This window comes from Mastacembelus armatus, chromosome 10, assembly GCF_900324485.2.
Source record: "Mastacembelus armatus chromosome 10, fMasArm1.2, whole genome shotgun sequence".
Taxonomy (NCBI): Eukaryota; Metazoa; Chordata; class Actinopteri; order Synbranchiformes; family Mastacembelidae; genus Mastacembelus; species Mastacembelus armatus.
In genome coordinates, this window is record NC_046642.1 from 2,865,157 (window position 1) to 2,888,791 (window position 23,635).

Below are 23,635 nucleotides of genomic sequence, written 5' to 3' on the forward strand. Positions count from 1 at the left end.
ATTTATGGCCTTGCTGGTATCTTAAGACTAAACACTGTCACGGCTGAATTAATTATAATAAACAATATAAATTACAAATTACAATTTATTTTCTTTTTATTTCATTTAGATGAGTCCGTGTTTGGATGTGAGCGCTGCAGCCTCCTCGCCAGCAGGTGGCGCTGTTTGATCTGTTTTTAGTGACATACAGACGGGACCGGGGCTGCAGCCATTTAGCCTGTCGCCATTTCCCCCGTTTTAATCTATTTATCTTCTTTAATAGCGATATCTGATTTTGTGAACTTGTTCTTGTTGTTTTAGCGAGCGGTCCTGTGTTTTAAAGAGTTTATTTTAAGGTAAGAATACACGTTTCTGTCCGGTATTAGCCGCCAGCTAATGTTGTTAGCTAGTGTAGTCAGCCGAAGCCTAATAGACATTTTCACCATTTTAATATTTAAAACGCATAAAATGCTATTTGTTAGTCTGTTTCAATGTTTTTGTTTTAATGCGTTGTTGTTTATTTTGTGTGCCGTTAATGTGTTTTTACGTTTCAGGTGATTCTGTGTGTTGGTTTGCGTTTGTGCAGCGGCTGCGTTACAGAAATAATCGTATTTTAACGTCGGTCTGTCTGTGATAATCTGGACTTTGCTGTAAATGTTTTGGTGCCTTAATAGTGTCCCTTACTCTGGAGGAGCAGCCCGACCGAGACTTCACCTGTCCCCGTTTTTCTTTTAGCCCCAGGAAACCCCCAGGTCTCCTCGTCGGCTCCGGGGCTTTGTGTTACAATCAGATCAATTATTATCGATCATTTTCATTGTTGATCAATCTGCCGATTGTTTCATGTCGTCTTTAGTTTGTCTTGTGCAAAAATGAAAGTGATACAAATCGAAAAAGATCAGCTATCCAAATATTTGCTGATTAGTTTTTTGTTTAATCGATAAATTGTTACTACTCTGCAACACGAAGCTTCTGTAGGAGCAGAAGGGACCGAGGCAGCTGATCAATAACTTCAATCCAGATCTCTCACTATTCATGTGACGTTTGTCACAGAAAAGATTCAGCGACATGTAGAAAATTCAACTATTTTTCAAGCAAAATGCTAAAAATTAATTCCAGCTTTTAAAAAGTGACAATTTGCCGTTTCCACTTGTTTCACACTAATTCCAGCCTGATGCTGCTGCTGCTGTGACTTCACTTCCTTTGCAGTATCCAGTTTTGAGATTTTCAACATTTATAAACATTTCAACATTTCAAACCCAGAGCACCGGAGGTTCACGCAGCTCATGAAGAACTTTTCTTTTAGGTGAAACTGTTGCATGTTGACAGGGAATTGCACAGCTGGAACATCTGGGACGAAGTGAAAGGAAGCCTGCCTCTCGAGGGGCTGGAGTTTGTGAACCCTCTTCATTTTTCACTGTGATTAGAGGAAATCCAGCTCCTCCTTCTTTTCTTTTTTTGTTTGTTTGTTTGTTTAGTGCCTTTTGATCTTTTTAGGAAAGGTGTGGTGTGTTTCTGGTGGTCGACTCTGTAGACATTTCAATTATATAATATTTTTTATTCAGGAAGAGATTTGGTTACAATGTGTAGTGGAAAGTCATGTTGGTTTTTTTTTTTTTGTGTGTAACTGAAGCTGAAACGTCATTTTTCTTTCTTACTGTTTGAAACATCACCACTTGTCCTGGTTTTCTGTAAAGACCCTCAGAGACCTGAACAGCGTGTGTTCCTCAGCACTCAGACTTTATGTTCTCATGTTTCCAGCTGAATGATTTTCTCTCAGGACGAACCGTCTGGTCATTGTTTACATCTCCTGTCTTCCCTGACACCTTCTGTCTACAGGAAACGCCCCAAGCGTTTCTCCACAGCTCCCTCCCATCATGTCTCACAACTACCCATTCAGACGACCACCGTTTGGCACCGACCTCAGACCTGAACCTGGACCGTACAGCTCTGCAGACCGCTGCCGCACCTCACCAGAGCGCGACTTTTACAGGCCACCTCCAGAGTCCTTCTCATCATCCTACCCATCCTCTTCCTCCTCCAGAGGCTCAGTGGGGACTCAGTGGTCACAGGATGGTGCTCTGAGCATCCTGAACAGCTGCGGTCTGGAGCCCAGTGACCTGGCTCTGCTGGCTGAGCTCCCCGAGGATGTCCTCACCGTGGAGTCCCTGCCTCACGTCCTGCAACAGATCAAAGGAAAGAGGGGAACCATCAAACCTTTCCCTCCCGGCGCTCCGTCTCCTTCCTCCTCCACCTCATCCTCCTCTTATCCTCCCATCTCTGCTCGTCGACCCCCAGTCAGCACCTCCACCGGAGACTGGGACCAACTCCACAGCCAGCTGGGTCACTACGCACTGGACCATGTACCACCTTGCCCTCTTCCATCTGAGCAGGTCCAGGACCACTGGGGAACCACTAGGGCCAGCAGTTCTGTCAGAGCGGACCTTCTATCATCATCGTCTTCATCAGCGCCCAGCTACATAGTGGTGGACTTTCAGCACAGATCGCCCTCTGAGTATGGTAAGGCAGGCAGAGCCGCCGGTCCAGTTTCCTCTCAGGACCAACTGTCTTTCAGCTCAGTGGGCCGAGGAAAAATAACTTGTCCATCCCGCTTCTCGGAGCCCGGACCAGCTGATTACAGGTCAGCACCTCCTCCACCTCATCCTGCTGAAGAGCACCATCTGAAACCTCGGGGTGGGCGCCATGAGTCTGAAACCTCTTCCATCAGGAGCAGCAGGCGACACACCGCAGCCGTCTCAATGCCCTCCCAACAAGAAGCTCGGGACTTCCACGGGACGCGTCCGACGGTGTTCCCGTACTCGTGCTCTCTGTGTGATATCACTGTGCTGTCAGAGAGGGTAAGTGCCCCAGTAGTCCTGCTCGAGTGTCTCTACAGAGTCTGGTGGGGGCGGGAGGGTCTGTATGCAGCTGCTGGAGAGGGATGATGATGGTGATGATGGAGCATTGGATGGAAGGTGCTGCAGCTGTCGGGTAGAAACTGAGCAGAGTGACTGGAACAGATGTCTTACAACTTGTCTTTGTTTTTCAGGTTTGGATTAAACACATCAATGGCACCCATCATGCAGACGGACAGCTCAGCCTGCTGCAAAGGTAAGTCAGCAGAACAGCCGCCGCTCTTACTGTGACCAGCACATCAGAAAGAAGCAGCCTAGCATCAGTTCATATGATATTACAGTTTGACTTGGACAGAACAGATTGAGAGAGAGCTCCACTTTACACTCTGCACTGGCAGTGTCTTCTTCAGATCTGGTTTCATAACTCGTCTTTCTTGTCCAGGTTTCCTAACTGGGACTGTCGCTTGGAGACAGTCAGCAGGTCAGTGTGATACGTAACTGTGGCCATTAACTAGCACTATAACGTGCTGCCGTCCTGTTACACTGCCCTGTGGCATCTCACGTGTCTGCTCTTGTCTGTAAAACCTGTGTGCGAAGACCGATGAGCCAAAACATTACAAACGCCGGCCTGTTGTGCTGTTGGTGCCTCCAGAACAGCTCAGACAGGCAGAGGCTTGCACTCTGTAGCGGATCCTTTAAGTCTGGTTAGTTGTGAGGTGCAGCTGCATTGTATCGGACTTGTTTAATCCGCAGGACCACACCACTGCCAACCAAGACCAGCCTTGTTCAGTCTGTTCACGTAGCGTCTCACATGTCCCCGACTATGGCAGTTTGGTCGTTAAACAGCTTTTTAATCTTTGTTTGTTCGTAATGTGGTGGCTCATCGGTGCATTTTGCTTGGATGGTGTGTGTGTGTGTGTGTGTATGTCTCTGTCTGTGTATTGTTGTGTGTATGTGTGTGTTGTACGATGGAACAATGTCCTGAATAAACTCTCTCTGTCACTTAAGGGCCGACAGCCAATCAGACAAGTGGAAGGATGAAGAGAAACCCGCCCGGCCGCCTCAGACAGCCAATCAGAACCCAAGTAAATGTTGTTTATTATTGTTGTTCTCAGCGTTCGTGTCCTCACTGCTCCACTAATGTCTGTTTTCTGTGTTTCAATAGAGCTCCAGCCCAACTTGAAGCGCCAGAAGAAGGTGAACTCTGTTAGATCAGTCTGACATGTTTCTTGCGTGCTGCTGTGTCTTTATGGACTCTTGACAAACTTGTCCTGGTTCTGTCCTCTCAGACTTCGGAGAAAGGTAAAGTGGTGTGCGTGAAGTTTCCGGCTCAGTCTGTGGATGAGACATACCTGAGGAAACTGACTGAACCGTTTGGAAAGATTGTCAAGATCCTCATGTTTCCTTCTTTAGTGAGTCCACATGGTTTTTCATGTTTACACAATTAAATACGACCTGTTTGTGCTGTGTAATGTTGTTTTTTAACTCACTACAGCTGTGAGTTTTATCTCATTTTTGGATGCAACATGAAATAATTCTTTGGTTGCGACTGTCTCTACCAAATGCACTGCTGTAGGAAAACTGTCATGTATAACAAACTGGAGTGACAACCAGAAGCAGCAGCTGTTTCACCCACATCATGTAAATGATGAAAATCTGCTGTAAATCCTGCAGGCGTTTGTGGAGCTGGGCTCCACTGACCAGGCGAAGGACTTGGTGAAGTTCCACGTGAACTATCCCCCAACTGTGAACGGAGAAAATATTGAGTTCAGCATCTCCAACACCTTCAACTTCCTCAAGGTGAATAAAGAGTGACAGAGAAAGTCTGGCATCAAATATATGTAAACATATGAAGAACAGCTGTTTGGGCCTTAGTTCAGCCTGTTTCAGTAGATTCTGATCTTAAGAACAACTTAAGGAAAGACACAAAGTTCTTGACTCATCAGTTGTTTCCGATGTGTCTGCAGAGCTCTCGGGTTGTGAGCTTCACTCCGGTTCCAGCGGGAGAGGACGGCCAGTTGGATCTGATCGGCGTCATCAAACGCTTCGGCCCGCCGCTCTACACCATGTTCCTGCCGTCCATGGTGAGACACGGACCTGTCTGTCCAGTGGTTTGTCTGACATGTTTGGTGTAGGCAGAGAAGAAATGCAGAACACGTGCGACTCAGATGTTTGTTTTTCAGGCTTTTGTAGAGATGAAAAACGCACCTGATGCTCAGAAGCTGGTTGATTATTATTCTTCTAAAACCCTGAGGATTAACAACGACATTATCAAAGTGTCCTTCTCTGGAGAATACAAGACCCTCATGTGAGTACAGCAGACCTGATTGGATCTTTATTAGGGGATTATTGATCAATGGTAATACTCCTGCTGTTTCCACGTTTACTGCAGGCGGGTTGCGTCGGCCAAGAGGTATGACGAGGAGACGTCTGCACCAAAGAGGACGAGGAGCTTGAGCCGAGAGACGGGCGACAAGACCACACAGTCCAAGAGGAAGCGGAGCAGCAGCAGAGACCGAGAGCAGGACAGGAGGAAAGAGGACGGGAAATCCACCAGAGAGAGGAGGACCAGGTCCAGGTCCACAGAAAAGACCAGCAAAGAGAAAAAGACCAGAGCCAGCTCCAGAGATAAATCAAAAGAGAAGTCCAGCAAGGAGACCAGAACTAAGTCCAACACTAAGTCTAAAGAGAAGTCCAGCAAAGAGCAAAAGACTAAGTCCAGGTCCAGGTCTAACTCCAAAGAAAAGTCCACAAGAGAGAGGAAGACCAGATCTACATCCAGAGATAAATCCAGCAGCAGGTCCTCAAGGCAGAACAGGTCGGGGGAAAAGACGGCAGAATCTGACAAATCAGTGAAACCAGAGAAGTCTAAGGAACCAGTGAAACCAGAGAAATCTAAGGAACCAGTGAAACCAGAGAAAACTAAGGAACCAGAGAAGTCTAAGGAACCAGTGAAACCAGAGAAGTCTAAGGAACCAGTGAAACCAGAGAAGTCTAAGGAACCAGTGAAACCAGAGAAGTCTAAGGAACCAGTGAAACCAGAGAAATCTAAGGAACCAGTGAAACCAGAGAAATCTAAGGAACCAGTGAAACCAGAGAAATCTAAGGAACCAGTGAAACCAGAGAAATCTAAGGAACCAGTGAAACCAGAGAAATCTAAGGAACCAGAGAAACCAGAGAAATCTAAGGAACCAGAGAAAACCGAGAAAGTAGAGAGAACTGAAAAAACTGTGAAAAGCGAGATACCAGTGAAATCAGGTAAGAAATCAGAACACAGCTGAGAATACCAGTAAAAAAAAAAGGTCAGCGGTGGTAAAACTGGTCAGCTGTAGGGATGAGCATTCAGATAAACCTGCCAACAGCAGAATCCTCTTCTCTGTTTGAGCTCCACACTAAACCAGATTTTTAATTGGTTAATCCCATCATGCACTTTCTGCTGCTTATCCAGGTGATGTTTGGTTCATTAATATTATTTTTGTTATTACATTTTAGCAGGAAGTTCTGATGACACTGATAAAAAATGTATTCAAGACCATTTGAGTGACCATTGATCATTTGTGATGGTGAAACATTTTCATTTGCTGTCACATTCAAACTTCAGGAACAAACATTATCCAGCTGCCGTGGGAGTTAGTTCCATGAATTTTCATGAATGCAAATGTCTTGTTTGTAGATTGTTTTAAGCTGCCACTGAAGGATATTTTATATTCTTATTGTTGTTCTCTTTTAAGAGTCGCATTTTCTTCCGCTGTGATGTGTGTGTGTGTGTGTGTGTGTTTGTGAAGTTTTTGGTTAATTCCCGAGGCAGTGCAGGCCCTGGTTGGAATCATCGTCAGTTCACAGCAGGTTCTCACATTTGAGCTGAAATTAAATGTCATCGTTAAAAACTGATAATTATGTTCTGTCCACAGACACCGAGTCCAAGACTACCGCTGAACCGGCTCCTGTCCGAGACAAACCTGAGGCCGCGGAGAAAGCAGCAGAGTGAGTGTCAGTTTTTGAAGCCTGTAAACACAACGAATTCAAAGCTGCTGCACAAAAAACACACTGACATGAGAGTATAAAGATACTGGAGTCTCGCCTCCATCAAACTGTGTTGTTGTGTATTAACACGAGGAGCTTCAGCCTGGCCCAGCACCAGCAGGAGTCTGGATCTACGGTGACATTAAGAACCTGAGCTCCTGCTGTTGCCACAGACTTTATACTGTAGACAAAACCTCCAGTTCAAAGTATTTTATTCATAATGAACACCAACATAATTTTCTTCATGTCGTTGACTTAAACTGCACTCGTTCCTCTGAAAGGATGAAATGTCCACCTGTGAATGTGATCACCTGCAGGTCGTCCGCAGACGAGAGCGACATCGAGGGGATGGAGGTGATCGCGGAGGATGGGGAGAATGTGGAGGATGAAGACTTGGAAACTCTGGACGCTGAGGGCGATGCTTCTGTGGGACAAAATCATCCAGCAGAGAGAACAGACTCTGTGGAAGAAGGTAGAAATAAAAAGGAGAGGGAGAAATTGATGATTGAAAAGAAAAGGAGCAAATGGAAACTAAACTAAACTTTTGTTTTCAGATAAAGAGGGGAAGGAGCTGCAGGAGGAGGAGGAGTGTGGGATGAAGAAGCAGGAAGAAGGATCCACCAGAGGAACTGAGGAGACGGAGACTCAGCTGGAGGACGAAGAGGTAGAGGCGGTTAAGCTCCCAGTTTAGAAGGGTTTTCCTCGTTTGTGCAGTGACGCCTTATTTTTCCACTGAGTTGAACTTATTGTGTAACATGCACAGTGACTGCCCTCTAGTGGTGAAACCCAACTATTGCAATTGAAGTTTGCTATTGGGCAGATCTGGTGGCAACTTGCCCTCACTTGCCTGCCTGCCTCCCCCAGCAGTGAAGAAAATGTGTTCACCTGAATCCACTCTGACCTGTGTTCCGTCCTCCAGCAGGAGTCAGATTTCCCAGTGGACCTGGAGAACTGCATCACACTAGATGAACTGGTAGAAGACCAGTCTGACAGTCAAGGTACATGTGACTTCATCATTTTAAAGGCGCTGAAACGAGTCAAAACAAACATTAGACATTGAGTTTGTTTCCTCTGGGTTTGTTTGTTGCAGGTGAAGAGGTCGGAGATGAACCTAAGGTGAGGAAGAAACAGTCACGGACACACGGCAATTCATTTGTTGTTGACGCTTTAACATGTTGTTTGTTGTCAGGCTTCATCTGCCAGAGTGGTTTACTTCAGAAACCTGCCCAAACGTTTCTACACCGACGCTGACTTTGTCAAACTGGTCCGAGGGTGTGGGAAGGCAGTGCGCTACTTCCTGATTCGTCGGAAACGAGAGGTCAGCAAAAGAATCTTTCACTTTCTGTGTTCATGTTTGTGTTTGACGTCTCTGTTGTGAAGGTGTCATTTAAAAACAGCGACAGAGCGAGCAGGAAGAGTTCGTCCTGCTGCTGACCATTTTGTTTTTGTGTTTCAGGGTTTCATCGAGATGTCCACTTCTTCAGAGGCTCTGCGAGCTGTCAGAGAGCTGACCCTTAAATCCGTCACCTTCAATGGCTCCAAACTCATCGTCCACATTTCTCACAGATACAACAGACTCCGCAACGGGTTAGAGTCTCCAACTATCTCCACATTGTTACTGTTCGACTGGCAACTCTATCCTGTAGTCCTGAATCCTGTGTCTTTCCTGCAGGTGGGAGGTTCAGTTGAACTCGGATGAAGAGAAGCGGAGTGAGCACCGGAGTCGAAGCAGCAGCAGCAGGAGGAGCAAGACACGAAACGAATCCAAAACCTCAGACAAAGATGAGTCCTGCAGGAAGTCAGAGGGGAGGAAGGAATCCTCTGAGAAGTCTCCAGACAAAGACCCAGAGTCCAGGAAGTCTCCAGAGAAAGACTTGAGGTCTGAGAAGTCACCAGACAAAAAGCCGGGGTCCGGGAAGTCTCCAGACAAAGACCTGGGGTCCGGGAAGTCTCCAGACAAAGACCTGGGGTCCGAGAAGTCTCCAGACAAAGACCTGGGGTCCGGGAAGTCTCCAGACAAAGACCTGAGGTCCGAGAAGACTCCAGAGAAAGACCTGAGGTCCGAGAAGTCTCCAGAGAAAGACCTGAGGTCCGAGAAGTCTCCAGAGAAAGACCTGAGGTCCGAGAAGTCTCCAGAGAAAGACCTGAGGTCCGAGAAGTCTCCAGACAAAGACCCACGGTCCAAGAAGTCACCAGACAAAAAGCCGGGGTCCGGGAAATCTCCAGACAAAGACCCGGGGTCTGGGAAGTCTTCAGAGAAAGAGTCTGACAATAAAACGTCTGCAAAGAAAGACACAAAGTCCACAAAATCCACAGGGAAAGACCCAGAGTCCAGGAAGTCTGCAGAGAAAGACCCAGAATCAATGATGTCTGCAGAGAAGGAAACATCAGGAAAAAACACTCGGGATAAAGACCTGAAAGACATTAATCCAGAGTCTACCTGTAAAAGTTCTGGGTCCAGAAAATCTCCAGAGCAGTCATCAGACAAAAAGACCCCAGAGGAGGAGTCGGTCTCGAAAGCCACATTGGAGAAGACGACATCAGATAAAGAGCTGGTTTGGGAAGGAACTCCTGAGGATGAGTCAGTCCTCAGAAAGACTGAAGAGGACTCCACAGGAAAACAGACTCAAGACAGGGGTCTGAAAGATTTGTCAGAGGAGGAATCAGGTGCCAGAAATTCACCAGAGAAAGAGGAAGCTGCTCAAACAAATCTAGAGAACAATTCTGTCTGTAAAAATCCTGCGTCTGACAAAAAGACCCCAGAAAAGGACTCAGTCTCCGAAACCACGTCAGAAACATCCCCAAACACAGCTCCTGATAACAAGGCGGTTGGGGATGGAAGTGAAGATGAGTCAGTGGCCAGAAAAACTGAGAAGAATTCAGTAACTGAACTGATGGAGTCGTTCGCAGAATCAAGTCTAGAGCACAGGCAGTTAAAAAGAAAAGGGCCTCCTGAGAAGGACTTGGTTCCAGAAAAGACCCTGAAGAAAGAGGTTAACACAGAAAAGGAGGCGATGGAGATAGAGACTGCAGAGATGTGCGAGCAGGAAGGATCCGCTGAAGAGACCGAGGAGACGAGTTCAGAGGCTGCAGGGAAGGAACCACAAGTTTTTTCTGAAGCAGCAGCGAAGGGTCCAGATCAGCCGGATTCTGCTGGAGATCCTCCACAAACTGAAGAGGTATGAGTTTGAAAACCTGTGAAACTGATTCTGGTTCAGAGATCTGTTGAAGACACTTACTGGTGTTTTTGGACCAGATGTTTGTCAAGACAAAAAATGTAAACTTCAGTGTTTTCCTGGTTAACAGACCCCTGATCCTGAGACCTGACTGATCATTTTTATTATTGTAAATAGAGAAAGTTACAAAAACAATCCACATAACTTTTCCTTAAGTGGCGTAAAAATAAAACCTACAAAACATTTGTAGTATAATAATGTGGACTGAAGTTGTGATGGACCAGTTACTGATCTGTGTTCTGTTCTTAGAAACCTGGTACTGAAGATCAGCTGCTGGACTCTGAGGAACCTTTAGAGGAGACTGTAGAGCCTGAGAAACCCACCAAACCTGTTGGTAAGAAAAGAAATTTCATCCGAGTCCATTTTCTTGTGTGGTTTCACCAGCAGCCCGTCCTAGGAGATTTTTAGAAATCTTAATGTGAAGAAAAAGGTGGTTCCTTCTGGGTTTAATGGGGAAAAGGTGTCAGTTCTCTTAGAACGGTTTGATAGAAACTGCAGTGATCACTGGACTCAGAGTAAAAACAGGATTGTTGTTGTCCAGTAGAAGCGGTGCGTTCACTGTCACCTTGTTGGGTTTGTCTGCAGGAACGGAGTTTGTTCGGCCAGTCGTCGGTTACTTCTGCCACCTGTGTCAGCTGATCTACGCCGACGAGGACGAAGCCAAAGGGCAGCACTGCAGCAGCCTGATGCACTACAGGAAATACCAGGTGAGTGCACAGGCCACGTAGAGAACCTTGTGAATCCAGATGTTTTTACGAGCTCACACGTTTAGGCAGCATCATCCACTGTTTTCAAGACTTAAATCAGTTTCTGGTATAAAATTAAAAACCTGGAGAATTTGATTCTAATGAAATCTTTTTGTTCCAGGAGACGACGGGGAAAGATCCATGGACGATCTGAAGGTAAATAAACCTTTAACTGTTTTTTACTGGCCTGAGCTAGAGTCTTGAAACTACATTACCCAGAAGGCCTGAGCAATAACAGCTTGCTTGACATGGACCTAAAGTGTAAACAAAGTGTTGTTTAATCAGAGGTTGAGTTTGAGGACAGCAGCTGTTTTCAGGCTTGAAATGAAAAAGTTTGACTGCGTTTCCAGTTGAAAAGTCTTTTAATGTCGTTCAGTTCAGCAAACATCACGTTCAAAAAACTAAATGGGAGAAAAGGTTTTATTGTATAAAACAAATGAACCAAAGTCAACATAAAAACCAAAAACAAAGTTTAGTGTTTGTTCTGAAGATGGAAAGATTTAAAGGACAAGTTCTAACATGCTTTTTCATTTACAGACAAAAACTGTTTAATCTGCTGGAACTATTTCTCGACTGTGTGTCCTTCCGCTGTCCTGATCAGATTATGATTCAGTTCAGAACCAGAACCAATAACTGATATCAGCTATCAGAAAATCCATTCATGAAATGGACACTGCAGATTTTCACACTGTAGAAGCTTCTGAAGCAGGTTTTGAAAGGTACTCTGGCAAAACAAGCTTTGTCTCTTTCCAAACCACGAGACAAACCAGCAGATTAACATGGGTGTTTGGAGCAAAACACTAACTTTTATATTAATGTGAAACGTCACTTCCTGTCTGAAACCACACTGTACAAATAAACTGTTAACACAAACCTATAAAAGTAACTTTGCTAATGAGCCTAATGTCCCTGTGACACCACAGCTATCCAAGTGGTCACATGAAGCCGAGTGCAGACGACACAGTTCGCCGCCCGGATCCCTGGAGATCTTGGAGTCCAAGATCTCTTACTGGTTTAACTGGAGCAGAACTCTGCCCTGCCTGCAGATGACGAGGCTGAGAGTGAGGTCTGCACTGGACTTGCACTAACAAACTGAAAATAAAATGAAAGCTCCAACTTCCCTCATCATCTTCAGTTTCCAATGTGGCTACACCGTCTTCTTTCCCTTCTTCTTCTCTGCTTTGCTCTGTTCTTTCTCCAGATATTTCTGAAACCATGAGGAAACATCAAGTCACACCATGTCATTCACATCTGTATGTGCACAATACACATCTGTATGACCTTCTGAGCCTCACTAATTTAAAAATGTTTTGTTCCCCCCCCCCATGTTGCACTGTCAGTATTAAAGGGTTTTAATATTGAAAGCCTGTCAGTTTTGGTCTTTTCATTTGGAGAAAATCGTGGCCTAGGTTTGAAACTACAGTTCCCATAATGCTTTGAGACTTGAACATGAAGCAGTCTGTTGGTCTCTGCAAACAGCAGCAGCAGAATCAGCCAATCAGCTGCTGTTTGCAGTGGACACATGGACATAGAGAGAAATATCACTGTGATACTGAAGGAAACTTAAAAACTGCAGGATTCTGAATGAAGTTCTGCAGCATCTGTTCCCTCTGGTTTCTAAGTTTATGGGGTTTATTACAGACAGCAAGTTGTACCTGAGAATAAATGTGAGTTTTGGCTCACTGAGACAGCTCTAAGGTGTGGTGTGATGTGGGCGGAGCTCTGTCAGGTGTGTGTCTCACCTGCAGCTTGTCGTAGTGCGTCTGGCTGCTGCAGTGGCTTTTCTTGGCCGTGTCTTCGTTAGAGTAGAAGAGGAAGCAGACGCGGCAGTAATAACCCATTTTCACATGTTCCACACCTGCACAAAACAAGTTCACAACAGGATCTGGTTTTACTGCAGGAATCAAAACTGGACCTTATTTCCAAAGAGAAGGAGGAGAAATGTCTCGATTTTCTAAAGAATCACAGAAAAACTCACCAATGGGGGTGTTGGGGTCGTAGGGGGGAAGCGGCAGAGCCGCCACGCTGGGTTTGTTTTCAGCAGGAGGGGGCGTATCGGTCTGTCCGTTCTCACTGGTCGACATCTCCATCTCCTCCACCTGCTCCACCGGCTCCTCCTGCTTCACCACCTCCTCCTCCTCCTCCTCTTCCTGCTGCTGCTGCTTTACCTCCTGCAGCCGAGACAGACCAGTCAGATTTATTTCAGATGTTCAGCTCTTAGTCTGAAACCTCCCTGGTCTCCATATACACCAGACACTCAGTGGCTGCATCTCACTCACATACAGTGTCAATAATAATAATCATCATCATCATCTAACCATGAAGCAGACAAACAGAACTGACTGATCAGCTGCTGTTTGCAGTGAACACATGGATGTACAGACCCTCCTCACTGGATTACTGAGATACTGCAGGATTCTGAATGAAGTTCTGCAGCTTCTGGACCTGGACAGTAAATATTGCGCACCGTACGTCACACTCACATTTTGGTTCTGGTCACAAGCCTCAGAAATAATCTCTGCAGAGTTTTCTTCCTCTTCTTTGGCCTCTTCTTCCTTCTCCTCCTTTTTCTCCTCTTCCTCCTTCCCCTTCTCCTCCTCTTCTTCCTCCCGCTCCTCTTTGGGTTTCTTGGCTGGAGGTTCTTCCGGTTGTTTGGAGGACTTTGTTGGCGTGCTGCTGCTCTCTCTCTTTGCTGCGCTTGGACATCGATGCCTGAACAAAAGGAGAGAGAGAGCAGCATTTCTGCTTCCATTTCATCTGGAACACACTGAGGTTTAACTGCTGCAATGCTTCAAAAACATCCGACATGGCCTGAGGAAATAAAATGTCTCACTCTCGAGCTAAAGGACGACAGAAGCGTCCTGCGTTAGAAGTGTTCACGGACTGCTCCTTTAAGCTTCTGCCTTGACACTTCAGAAGAAACTCACCCGTGTTTCAGCTGCCTGTACTTCCTGCTGACGTACACAGTCAGCCGCTTCCCGTTGAACTTGGGCGGATTTGCTTTACACGCCTCGGCCATCCTCTCCGCGTCCTCGGCTTTCTCCATCTCGATGAAGCACTGAGGACAAACAATTCAGAGTTACCGTGATAGAACGGTTCCTGCTCCAACCTTCAGGACTCGCCCCGTCACAGTTCTGTACCTCTCTCTTGATTCGGTTCAGGAAATACTTTCGGACTTTCCCAAAAGGCTCGGCGAGCTTCAAGACGGCCTCGTCCGAGTATTTGCTGCTGGGGATCTGGCCGATGTACACCACCCTGCTGGAGCCGCACTGGACCAGACACAACAGGAAGAAGGTCAGAGTGAAGGACAAACAGCGAGAATAAAAGATTCCACGTTATCGATGCAGTTTCTTTTCATTCAGAGCATTTTAAAACAATCTGTCAACACCAGATAAAACAGCCCTGATCCTGGTCTCAAACCTTCTGCATCGCAGCTCTGATCCTGGTCTCTGACCTGCATCGCAGCTCTGATCCTGGTCTCAGACCTTCTACACTGTAGACAGACTGTAAACACTATGACTCGCCTGAGTCTCCACCTGCTCCTGGCTGAACACTGGACCGGTCAGTGCTTGGAGACTGAGCTGGTTTTACCAATCACATCCCACGTCTGGGATTAAAGACATTCATACTTTTGGTTTGTTAGACTGCATTTTCTTCAGATAAAGGTTTTTTGGGTTGTTTTTCGTGATCCAGACTGAGGGTCTAAGGACAGGAGGTGCTGCACGTTGTACAGATCATATTGGTGACTGGGCTGTAAAAATAAAACTGAGCAACCTCATTTGCAGCAGGGCATCAGATTCTACGAGACCCATGTCTGAAGCAGCGATGATCACCTGGATGGTGGGGTAGGTCATGGAGTGGCTGACCCTGACGGGACGACCACACACCGACGCCGTGACGTTACTGTTGTAAAACTTGGCCATGGCTCGTGCTTCTTCTTCTGTGGCAAACTGCAGGTATGCCTGCGCGCGCACACACACACACACACACACACACGATCAGATAATGCCGGTGTCCTCTAAAACTGAAGTACAGCAATGCTTCTAATAGAACCAACAGAATTTGAGACTTGAGTTCTGAAAACTGGCCCTCGTACATGAAAGATCACAGCCCCCATGTTTGTTTTTTCTCCACAGGACAAATGTGTGAATTAGACATGAACCACTGAACCACCAGGGTTTAGACAGAGCCTGGCATACCTCAGGTCGCAAGTCCAGCACCAGGTGTTTGACCACTTTTCCGAAAGGTTTGGCGAGGCCCAGCAGCTCGTTCAGGAAGTTGTAGCCTCGTCTGAAACCGACGATGTTCACCACCCTCATCCCCTGAGAGAACAACAACCGGTTTCTATGTTCATGCATGTGTTAATACTGCTGATGTTATTTTGGTGCAGTTTAATGAGGTTTTAACACTTGAGACCACGTTGGAAACACGAGTTCAGATGATGAAAATGAGAGACGGATACAAACCCCTTTCCTCGTGTTGTCTGCAAAGAAAACACAAACAGAATAACCTTAGTTCAACCCAGTAGTCATCAAGAAAAATGACCAAACATGACGTAAACCTGAAGGTGAGACTTTCTGATCCAAAATGTAGAAACACAATGTTCAATTTCCAGTTCTGATTCTGCAGTAAAGTACCGGTAGAGTCCGACTCTCCGTGTGCTTCGTCATCGTCCTCCGCCAGCTCGTCTAGAGTCACGAAGTCCTCCATGTTCTCCAGGAAGTTCTCATCAAACTGCAACAACAGAAATCATCAGAAACACAAACAGCAGGTAAACGGGTCAGGCAGAAGCCAAACCCAGCAGTGACACTGGGTCAGGGAAACCTGCAGTAGCACGACCTATAGGAGCTAAGAACAGTGTCATGAGCTGGTCATGTTATTTTCCAATGAGAGCTCAGGTCTCACCACGTCTGCAGGCACATCATCCTCCACCGCCTCCGAACTCTCTCCAGCTTCTGCATTGGCTTCCTCTTTGTTCTCGTGTTCCTCGGGTGTAGCTTCGGTTTCTTTCAGCGCGGCGTGTCCGTCCGACTCCACCCCCTTCTGGGCCTCGCCTTCAGCCCCTCCCACATGTTCAGGTGCATCATCAGTGACATCGTCATCAACGCCACAAACCTGCAAACATTTCATCCGATTGAGAAAATCATTTACAGTCGGTTCCTCCGTGTTTTTGTTTCTGCTCAGTGTGTCCTCACCTCCTCCTCCTGTTTGGCTTCTTCAGACTCCTCCACTATCTCCTTCACAAACTCTGCTCTCTCTGCCTCCTCCCCTTCTGCATCTCCATCGGTGACCTGTTGCTCCCCCACCTCCTCCTCCTCTCCCTCTCTTCCATCTTCTCCTTCCATCTCTCTGGACACCTCCTCCCCCTCTGCAGTTTTCTCCTCAGGTTTCGCTTTGTTGTCGTCTTCCTTCTTGTCCTCTCTGTTCCTGGAGCCGGATGATGTTTTGGACAAGGACGTCCTGGAGCTGGAGGTGGTCCTGGTTCCAGAGCTGGAGGACGAGACGGCGGAGGCGGCGGCGGCGGCATTCACTCCACTGTTCCTCTGGTTTCGGCCATCTCCAGCGGACCCCCCCTGTCTCCGGTTGACACTGAAACATAGGCAGAAATATGACTTCAAATACTGGACTAGATCTGAATCCAAGTGTAAACACAAAGCTTCAATCTACAAAATCACTTCTCCCTTTAAACCCAGTGCTGCCTGCAGCAGATCTGCTGAACTCCAGCTACCCCCCAGGGAAACTGGCTGATTTAAAGTTTTTAACCTCAAATCAGTGACGTCTGACACCGTTTGTCTGCTGTGAGATAAATAAAGGCCAAACACTCCTGATCACAGACACCCTGTCAGTGTTGTCTTCAGATCTGACTTATAACGAGGGACCAGTATGAACTTTAGAAAACACTTCTGTCCTACTTGTCTACACTCGGCCTGGTGGTCCAGTTTAAAGTTCATTGTTTATTGTTCTTAAATCTGAGTCCTCAGAGCTGAAACATGCTGTGACGACAGTGCACAGGGAATCCACCGCAGCTCCACGTGCAACGGACAGATCGATGCCTGGACACACACCCTGGGATAAAGGAAAAGTACAGGGCCCTTGTTTCTTTTGACTGAACCACAAGTTGCTCTGAGTCAAACAGTGATTTTGCCAGTTTCGCAGGAAATTATGGAAACGTATAAATAAATTCATTGTTTGACACGTGAACTAGTCAACGATTAATCAACGATTTTAAAAGTCACAGCTCTGGGTGGTGGTTCTGGCAGTGGGAGTCCAGTGCAGCAACTGTTCCCACTTTTATATTCAGACAACTGTCAGTCCTGCAGCCCCTGTTACACCCTCAGGTGCTGATGACCTGGTGAATACAGGTGTCTGGGCTGTGTGTGTCTCTGTACTCACTTCAGGGTCTTGTACTTGGTGCAGATGTTGAGGCGGATCAGTCTTCCTTTGATGGTGAGTGGGTTCATGCTGTAATACTTCACCAACATCTCTGCGTCCTTCGAGTTTCCCAGCTGGACAAACGCCTGGACACAGAGACACAGACAGATTCAGCCACAGCTCATGAAAACACCCAGACCTCTCTGAGCGCTCCTGGTTGTCACAGGATTTCAAGGTGCTCATGATTCTCTGTCAGCTGCGATTTTGGAAAGAACACTGTCCGTTTACCTGGTCTGTTAAGAAGAGGTGTTTCTCCACAGTGCCAAAGCGTTCAGCGATGGTCAGCAGCTCCCTCTTCTTTTCTTCCTCTCTGGGCAGGTTGGAGAAAAAAACCACCTGACTGCCGTAACCTTTGACGTCCCTGGTAGGTCTGTCCATCGGCCTGTCCGACGCCCGCTCGTCCTTCTAAAGGCCAAACGGAGAAAACGGTCGAGAGTGGTACTCTGATTTCTTATGCCTGGCTCCAACAGTCTGCTGTGAGACCCTTACCTCGATGACCATCAGCCTCTTGGACAGGTAGAAGTTGATGGGCTTGCCGTACAGAGATGCTGGATGCTGGTCATAGTAGTTGACCATGTCCAAAGCCTCCTCGTGACTGTTCATCTCCAGGAACGCCTGACGGAGGTAAACACAGAGTCTGTTCATTATGGGAGAGCACAGAGTCAACACAATACTTGCTTGGTCGTGACAAAGGGGGGCTGGTGCTCAGCTGTAGAGGACGTGTACCTTGTTCTTAAGGACCAGGTGCTCCCTCAGGCAGCCGAACGGCTCAGTGAAGGCGAACAACGTCTTGTTGCTGAGAGGCTTCCTGTCGTACTTCACCACTACCACTCTGCTCCTCAGCTGAGACAAACAACACTTCAGTTTGAACTTTAATACAAAATACAGCTTAATGCTCCAACGTACATAGTTCTGTTTCTTTCTTACACTACGAGCTAAAGGTGTGTGGTTTGAAATTACAGTTGAGGATTATACTCTAGTTGGTTGAGGGGCTGCTTTCTAATCTAATCCACCATTTGCTGGAAGCTGTGAGCAAACATGTTGACTGACAGATGGTGTGTGTGTGTGTGTGAATCTGAAACATAATTAGCAATAACTGGGTTAATAACAGTGGTAGAAGAGCACAAACTGACCTTATTCAGTCCAGGCTGGTTGTTTCCAGACAGACCAGGACCTCCTCCTGACACACAAACACATGAATGTTAACACCACAGGGTTTCGTGAGCCTTTGCTTCATATTTATCTGCTCCTCATCCTCTACACAGATCCACCAACAACACCATCAGGGTGCAGGCTCTTACCCCAGCTGGACGACATCCCTCCTGACGTCTGAGCTGAAGATATGGGGGCAGGTCCCAGCAGTCCTGCAGACAGATTGGGGGCCTCCAGAAGACTCCCACTGCAACAACAAGAATCAGGTGTGAGTCTCTCACAAATCAAACCTCAAAGACAAAGCTTCTTGGACATTTGTGGCCAAATACAAGACTTAAAATGTTAAAATCCTTTTTCGACAAAAATACCAAAAAGATAGTAAAACTGTGTGAGGCCTGCTAATACGACACCAGTGTGTTTTACTTCAGGTGTTCAGCTGCTGTTACATGGACAATATTTGTTCAATCTGACCAAACCCATTCTGGTCAGATTCCACCTCAACCAGGCTCCATGGAAAAAGCTTTTGTATGTGTGCCTCTTACCCTCTGCCTGAGGCCATACCAGGGTCCCACTCCGGGTACCTGCACACAACAAGACATGAGCAGCATTAGAAACCTATGAGGTGCAGTACTGTGACATTTAACCCGTGTCGACATGCATCACAATGACTCACATGTCAAGGAGCAGCCGTCGGTTTTCAGCATGTCGAAGTCCATTAACGTGCTGGTTCCACTCCTACAAACACAAACAGAGAATTACTGATGCTCAACAAGCTGATTCTGCACCTGTCACTAAGTTCAACAGGTAGTTTATACAAATATTACACATTTAGAGGTCTATTCAATGAGCAGTGGGTCTTAACATCTTTGAGTCCACATTGTCCTCAACAACCAAGTTCACAGGACTGAATGAGTAATATCAGAAACATTTCAAACTCTGCAGTCAGTGATCTCAGGGGCTCGACGCAGAAACAGTCAAGTGAAGAAGTTTCTGGTTGTGAGAGAACCAGTTCTGTTTTTACCACCTAAATGAATGTGAAATGTCCCTGTCAGCCGATTGTATTTTATTTCTAGGGATGGGGTCTGATGTTGAGTTCCAAGTTAGTAAAGTACAGAAACTAGTTAAGCTCTGCAGCCAATGAACCCCTTATCAAATCTTTACATCGTTTCCTTAGCCGCTTTCTGACAGATACCCCAAAGCAAAAATAAACTGGGGTGTACAGCACAAGCTAACTCAAGTTAAATGTGGAGTAACCTCAGCAAAGTGAGCTACAGGTAATATGAGTGTGGGAGTGTTAACAACAAGTGGAGTGTGTAGAGTCCACCGGGTCAGAGTCCGAGCTGCTGTTACTGCTGATCAGCTGGGAAGGACCAGAGCTCAACCTCGGCCTCCCGCTGCTGCTCCACCGTGTCCTGTGGGCCCTGCAGCAGCAACAAGCAGCTCGGCTTCAGCACAGACCGACTGAGCTGACACTGACTGACAGAAAGAAAGAAAGAATGAATGAATGAATGAATGAATGAATGAATGAATGAATGAATGAATGAATGAATGAATGAATGAATGAGGAGCACAACAACTGAGGACAGGGGACATGAGAAAACCCTTCAACTCAAGTGTCCATGGACTAGTCTGAACTGAGGGACAGAAAACAGGATGGGTTCACTGACTAACACATCTTCATTCCCATCAACTAATTCCAGGATTTGACAAGAGATTCAATGAAGAGACTTATTAAGTGGGTTTGATTCTGGACTTAGATGGAGTGAAATGCTGTTAAACCCCATCCCTAGTTTCAGATTGGTGTATATGACAGCTATCGAGAAACTAAACTACAATTCAAATTCTCATTAAAACCCACCAGGTGCCTGGATCACCTGGTTTTAAGGTGACACAGAGCTTCAGGTGTTTGACGAGGCAGTGACTGTCGTCATCATGTAAGTACCTGTTGATTGGTCCAGGACAGATCGGACTGGTAAAGTTCTCCAGATTTAAAACTGGACACACTTTTACTAAAATGCAGCTGAATTTTAGAGTGGTGTCTTTCTATTTAACTTTTTGAAAGTGAGTACATTATCTAGCTGCAGGACTGTGGTACTGGCTGAAGAGAGAACAAGAACTGAATATCAGGGTTGACTTTTCCTTTAAAAAGATGTCTGACTGGAGGATGACTGAAAAGCCCCAAATTTGACTGTTTTAAGTTGGACAGCCTTAAGTATCAGTGTAAGAAAATACAGTACATGCTGTAAGGTGATACAAAACAAGGACATTACATGAGGCAAACTGGCCTTGCAGTCACTGGAAAACAGGAAGACATGATTACCACCTGTCTGCTGCTGCCAGAACATTTAAAGCTAGTCCGAGAGGAGAAGAGGAAGGAGTCTGGACAGTACTCACCATGGTGGAATGAACGTCAAAGTCACAAAGAGAGCACACATGGGGGAACATGGGGGGCATGACTCCTAAGAAGTCTTGGATTTTTCCGTTTGATGGGGAGCCCATTCTCCTCTGCATGAAAACGGAGTCGGACGATGGCGGCCCCATGCCAAGCCCACCGTAGGAACCGTGGTGGGAAAGCTCAGAATATGGCCTCTCTCTGCTCCCACCCCCACCACCGCTGCTGTAATTTAAACTGTAGCCCCGGCTGGAGGAGACATCCTGCAGAGAACTGTACCCAAAGTCTGCAGAGGGTTGGGCCCGGGCTGACCCCTGACCTAGAGAAGGACCGCCCATCCTCCCCATGTGCACATCATCCCAGCTGTCCCTTCCTCCTCGATACGCAGCATCAGAGGATGCCACCCGCCGCTCTCCTGTATCCCCCTTGCGGTTCTTGAGCTGCATGAGGATGTGAGGCAGCGTCTCCACGCTGATGTCCTCCTCAGGAATTTCAGCCAGAGCGTCCAGGTCAGAGGGCGACAGCCCCAAACTAGCAAAAAGCTTCATGGTGCTGCCAAGATTGCTGCCGCCGCCACGCCGGGACATCTGGGAGCTGCCGTCCTGGCCCTCCACACTACCATCGCCTACCCCCACACCTGAGGCCATGCCCCCCATCTGGCGGTTGGATCGCTGTTCGTTCATGCTGAAGTTCAAGGTCTCTGCAGCGGCCAGGAGTCCCCGACCCACAGTGAAGTGTTTCTGACTGCTGTCTGACTGTGACTTCTGAGACATGACGTCACAAACGGAGCTGCTCTGCGGCTTCAAACGTTTCAATACAGGTGCGTCAAGACAAAGAATGAAGCAGGTAGTGACAAGTGTCTATGTTTTAAGGATTTTAGGGTCAGTTAATGTCACTTATTGTCTTATGCAAAGAGCAACCTTGGGCAAAGCGAAGGGGAACTCCTCTTCTCCTCTGCAGAATATCTTATCTCTGCTGAAACACAAGGTAGAGACATTCTTCAAACGCTGCCTCCACTAAGAAAACAGAAGCCAGAGGAAAGGCACTGAGCCACAGAAGCATGTAAATGGAAGAAAACGACTGTGATTCTTTAACAGTCCCCTGAGTTGAGAGTATGCTGTGATTACTAAGAGGCAATTAAAGAAGGCTAGGAAAGGAGACAGAAAGGGATTTAAAGTTTTAAATTCACCTCAAACAAGGAGGAAGAAAATGGACTCATGTAGACAGTGTGATGAAAACATCCTCAGTGGAAAAAGAGAAACTAAGGATATCAATGCAAAAATATGAGCTGTAACTATTAATAACAAGTCTCTATATGAATCACTGTTTACAGCTGACAGTCACTTTGATAAAGATTTGAAGAAAAAAAAAAAACTGTTCAATTACAAAGAACGATCCTCCCAAATGGATGGAACTATTCCAGTTCAAAAGCACATATTCCTCCCAGAAACGTACCTATTTCAACAGGACATAACCACTTTACAGTCACTAATCCCCATGGACCAAGGTTGAGAAGTAGTCTCTGGTAGACCATATATATATATATATAATCTACATGTTGCAGTCTTTACTCAGTTACTGGACTGTCTTTTGCACTAGATTTTGTTTCTATCCAGGGACCTTATGTTAAATAAGCTGTCTACTTACACATGGAGGGGCCACAATACTATATACTATACAATACTATAATGCAACATAGTTTAATCAGGTAAAATGCCCGGTGGTTTTTATACAGAAGCAATAGTTACCAGATAAAATACAGGTGTCATTTAATCTCTCAGTAATTCCTGACAATATTTTAGCTAATTATTCATTCAACACAAGCTGGACCTGGATAAGTAATATAAAACAAACGGATGAATATTTGAACCAACTAAAAGAAAACTTCTGCTTATTTAAGGTATGAAATGAATATATCGTAAACATCACAGGTCTGGGAGATGTTTCTGCAGACAAACAGAATCTGACTGCAGGAAATATTTCAGGCCTTAGCAGATGAAATATAAAACCTCTTCACCTTAAACCAGTTAGTTTAAGACTTTTCTCAGTGCTGACAATATATGAGTAACACGAACCTGATCTGTTTTGAATCAAACACAAAAACACGTGTGGCCTAGGCTGGGCTAGCAGTGAAGCTAACTGTGCTAGCAGCGAAGCTACCTGGGTTAACTCAACGTTAACACCGACTTGCTCTTTCTAAGCTCGGCGGTGAGACTCATGTCGTGTTCATTTCGATTTGCCGGTGCTTTGGGCTAACGGAACCAACTAAAAAAGCCAATAATAGTAAATAATTTACGTTCAGCTGGAGACCGGGCTGCGTGCTAGCAGCCTAAGCTAACTGTGCTAACGTTAACGCGATTAGCATGCATCGTGTCTCTTTAACAAGCTGGATCACTCATTCGCTAAATCAGTGTATAATCTCATTGTTTCAATGCTGCAATATGCAAACTGTACATTACGCTGTGTTCTATCAGCTAATGTTTAGAAAATACCTTATATTTGCGGCTGTAAACACTCCTACCTTGCCTTTTGTCCGAGTGCGCAGCTATCAGCTAGGTACCAAAGCGAAGCACTGAGATATCGCGATATTTGGTGTCTGTCTGCAGAGATGAATGGAGTAGGTCGTGTTTTGTTTTTGTTTGCTTCGTGTTTATGTACATTCAGTCATTAATTACAAAACACACACTACAATGATAACTAGTTTTGAAATTTGAATACAGCTGCATTTATTTCACTGAAATATCTGACTCTCATCTTTGTGAATTTAAGTGCCCAGCACAGGAAGAGCAGCTCCTCGGGACCACAGTCAGCTGAGACAGGACA

The 23,635-nt window shown here is 46.1% G+C and overlaps 2 protein-coding genes across 9 annotated transcripts; one reads left to right on the forward strand and one right to left on the reverse strand.

Moving 5' to 3' along the window:
* Positions 1-180: 180 nt before the first annotated feature.
* LOC113144010 (zinc finger protein 638-like) lies at positions 181-11,862 on the forward strand. 3 transcript variants are annotated; one of them, XM_026329647.1, is made up of 23 exons: positions 181-335; positions 1,816-2,834; positions 3,026-3,087; positions 3,274-3,312; positions 3,840-3,916; positions 3,997-4,028; positions 4,121-4,243; positions 4,506-4,631; positions 4,799-4,915; positions 5,015-5,139; positions 5,224-6,089; positions 6,743-6,815; positions 7,172-7,326; positions 7,409-7,518; positions 7,774-7,852; positions 7,945-7,970; positions 8,044-8,172; positions 8,311-8,441; positions 8,527-10,033; positions 10,340-10,424; positions 10,676-10,797; positions 10,958-10,992; positions 11,760-11,862. In XM_026329647.1, exons 2-22 carry the CDS (start codon positions 1,854-1,856, stop codon positions 10,988-10,990), a joined length of 4,998 nt encoding a protein of 1,665 aa, XP_026185432.1. In that variant the 5' UTR covers positions 181-335; positions 1,816-1,853; the 3' UTR covers positions 10,991-10,992; positions 11,760-11,862. The 3 variants fall into 3 exon arrangements, with proteins under 3 accessions (XP_026185432.1, XP_026185434.1, XP_026185433.1); XM_026329649.1 differs by lacking the exon at positions 181-335 and having other exon boundaries at positions 344-2,834; positions 5,224-5,724; positions 5,770-6,089; XM_026329648.1 differs by lacking the exon at positions 181-335 and having other exon boundaries at positions 344-2,834; positions 7,777-7,852.
* Positions 11,180-23,379, reverse strand: matr3l1.2 (matrin 3-like 1.2). 6 transcript variants are annotated; one of them, XM_026329654.1, is made up of 23 exons: positions 23,334-23,379; positions 22,002-22,073; positions 20,815-21,784; positions 19,094-19,155; positions 18,963-19,001; positions 18,570-18,667; positions 18,402-18,448; positions 17,995-18,111; positions 17,758-17,883; positions 17,497-17,673; positions 17,230-17,354; positions 16,032-16,425; positions 15,742-15,951; positions 15,474-15,570; positions 15,303-15,319; positions 15,036-15,158; positions 14,670-14,798; positions 13,977-14,105; positions 13,764-13,894; positions 13,320-13,548; positions 12,815-13,007; positions 12,579-12,694; positions 11,180-12,043 (listed from the first exon to the last, which is right to left on the reverse strand). In XM_026329654.1, exons 3-23 carry the CDS (start codon positions 21,583-21,585, stop codon positions 11,984-11,986), a joined length of 3,390 nt encoding a protein of 1,129 aa, XP_026185439.1. In that variant the 5' UTR covers positions 21,586-21,784; positions 22,002-22,073; positions 23,334-23,379; the 3' UTR covers positions 11,180-11,983. The 6 variants fall into 6 exon arrangements, with proteins under 6 accessions (XP_026185439.1, XP_026185438.1, XP_026185435.1 ...); XM_026329653.1 differs by having other exon boundaries at positions 20,815-21,787; positions 23,334-23,357; XM_026329650.1 differs by lacking the exon at positions 22,002-22,073 and having other exon boundaries at positions 20,815-21,828.
* Between the last annotated feature and the right edge of the window lie 256 nt (positions 23,380-23,635).

Bases quoted from the DNA above. Each gene is read 5' to 3' on its own strand.
- LOC113144010 (XM_026329647.1), top strand. From the start codon at position 1,854: ATGTCTCACAACTACCCATTCAGACGACCACCGTTTGGCACCGACCTC. The intron at 7,971-8,043 runs GTGAGGAAGAAA...GTTTGTTGTCAG, and splicing joins AGGTCGGAGATGAACCTAAG to GCTTCATCTGCCAGAGTGGT. The intron at 8,173-8,310 runs GTCAGCAAAAGA...TTTGTGTTTCAG, and splicing joins TGATTCGTCGGAAACGAGAG to GGTTTCATCGAGATGTCCAC.
- matr3l1.2 (XM_026329650.1), bottom strand. From the start codon at position 21,585: ATGTCTCAGAAGTCACAGTCAGACAGCAGTCAGAAACACTTCACTGTG. The intron at 15,952-16,031 runs GTGAGGACACAC...AAATGTTTGCAG, and splicing joins AAGCCAAACAGGAGGAGGAG to GTTTGTGGCGTTGATGACGA. The intron at 14,799-15,035 runs GTATGCCAGGCT...GTGCGCGCGCAG, and splicing joins TGCTGGACTTGCGACCTGAG to GCATACCTGCAGTTTGCCAC.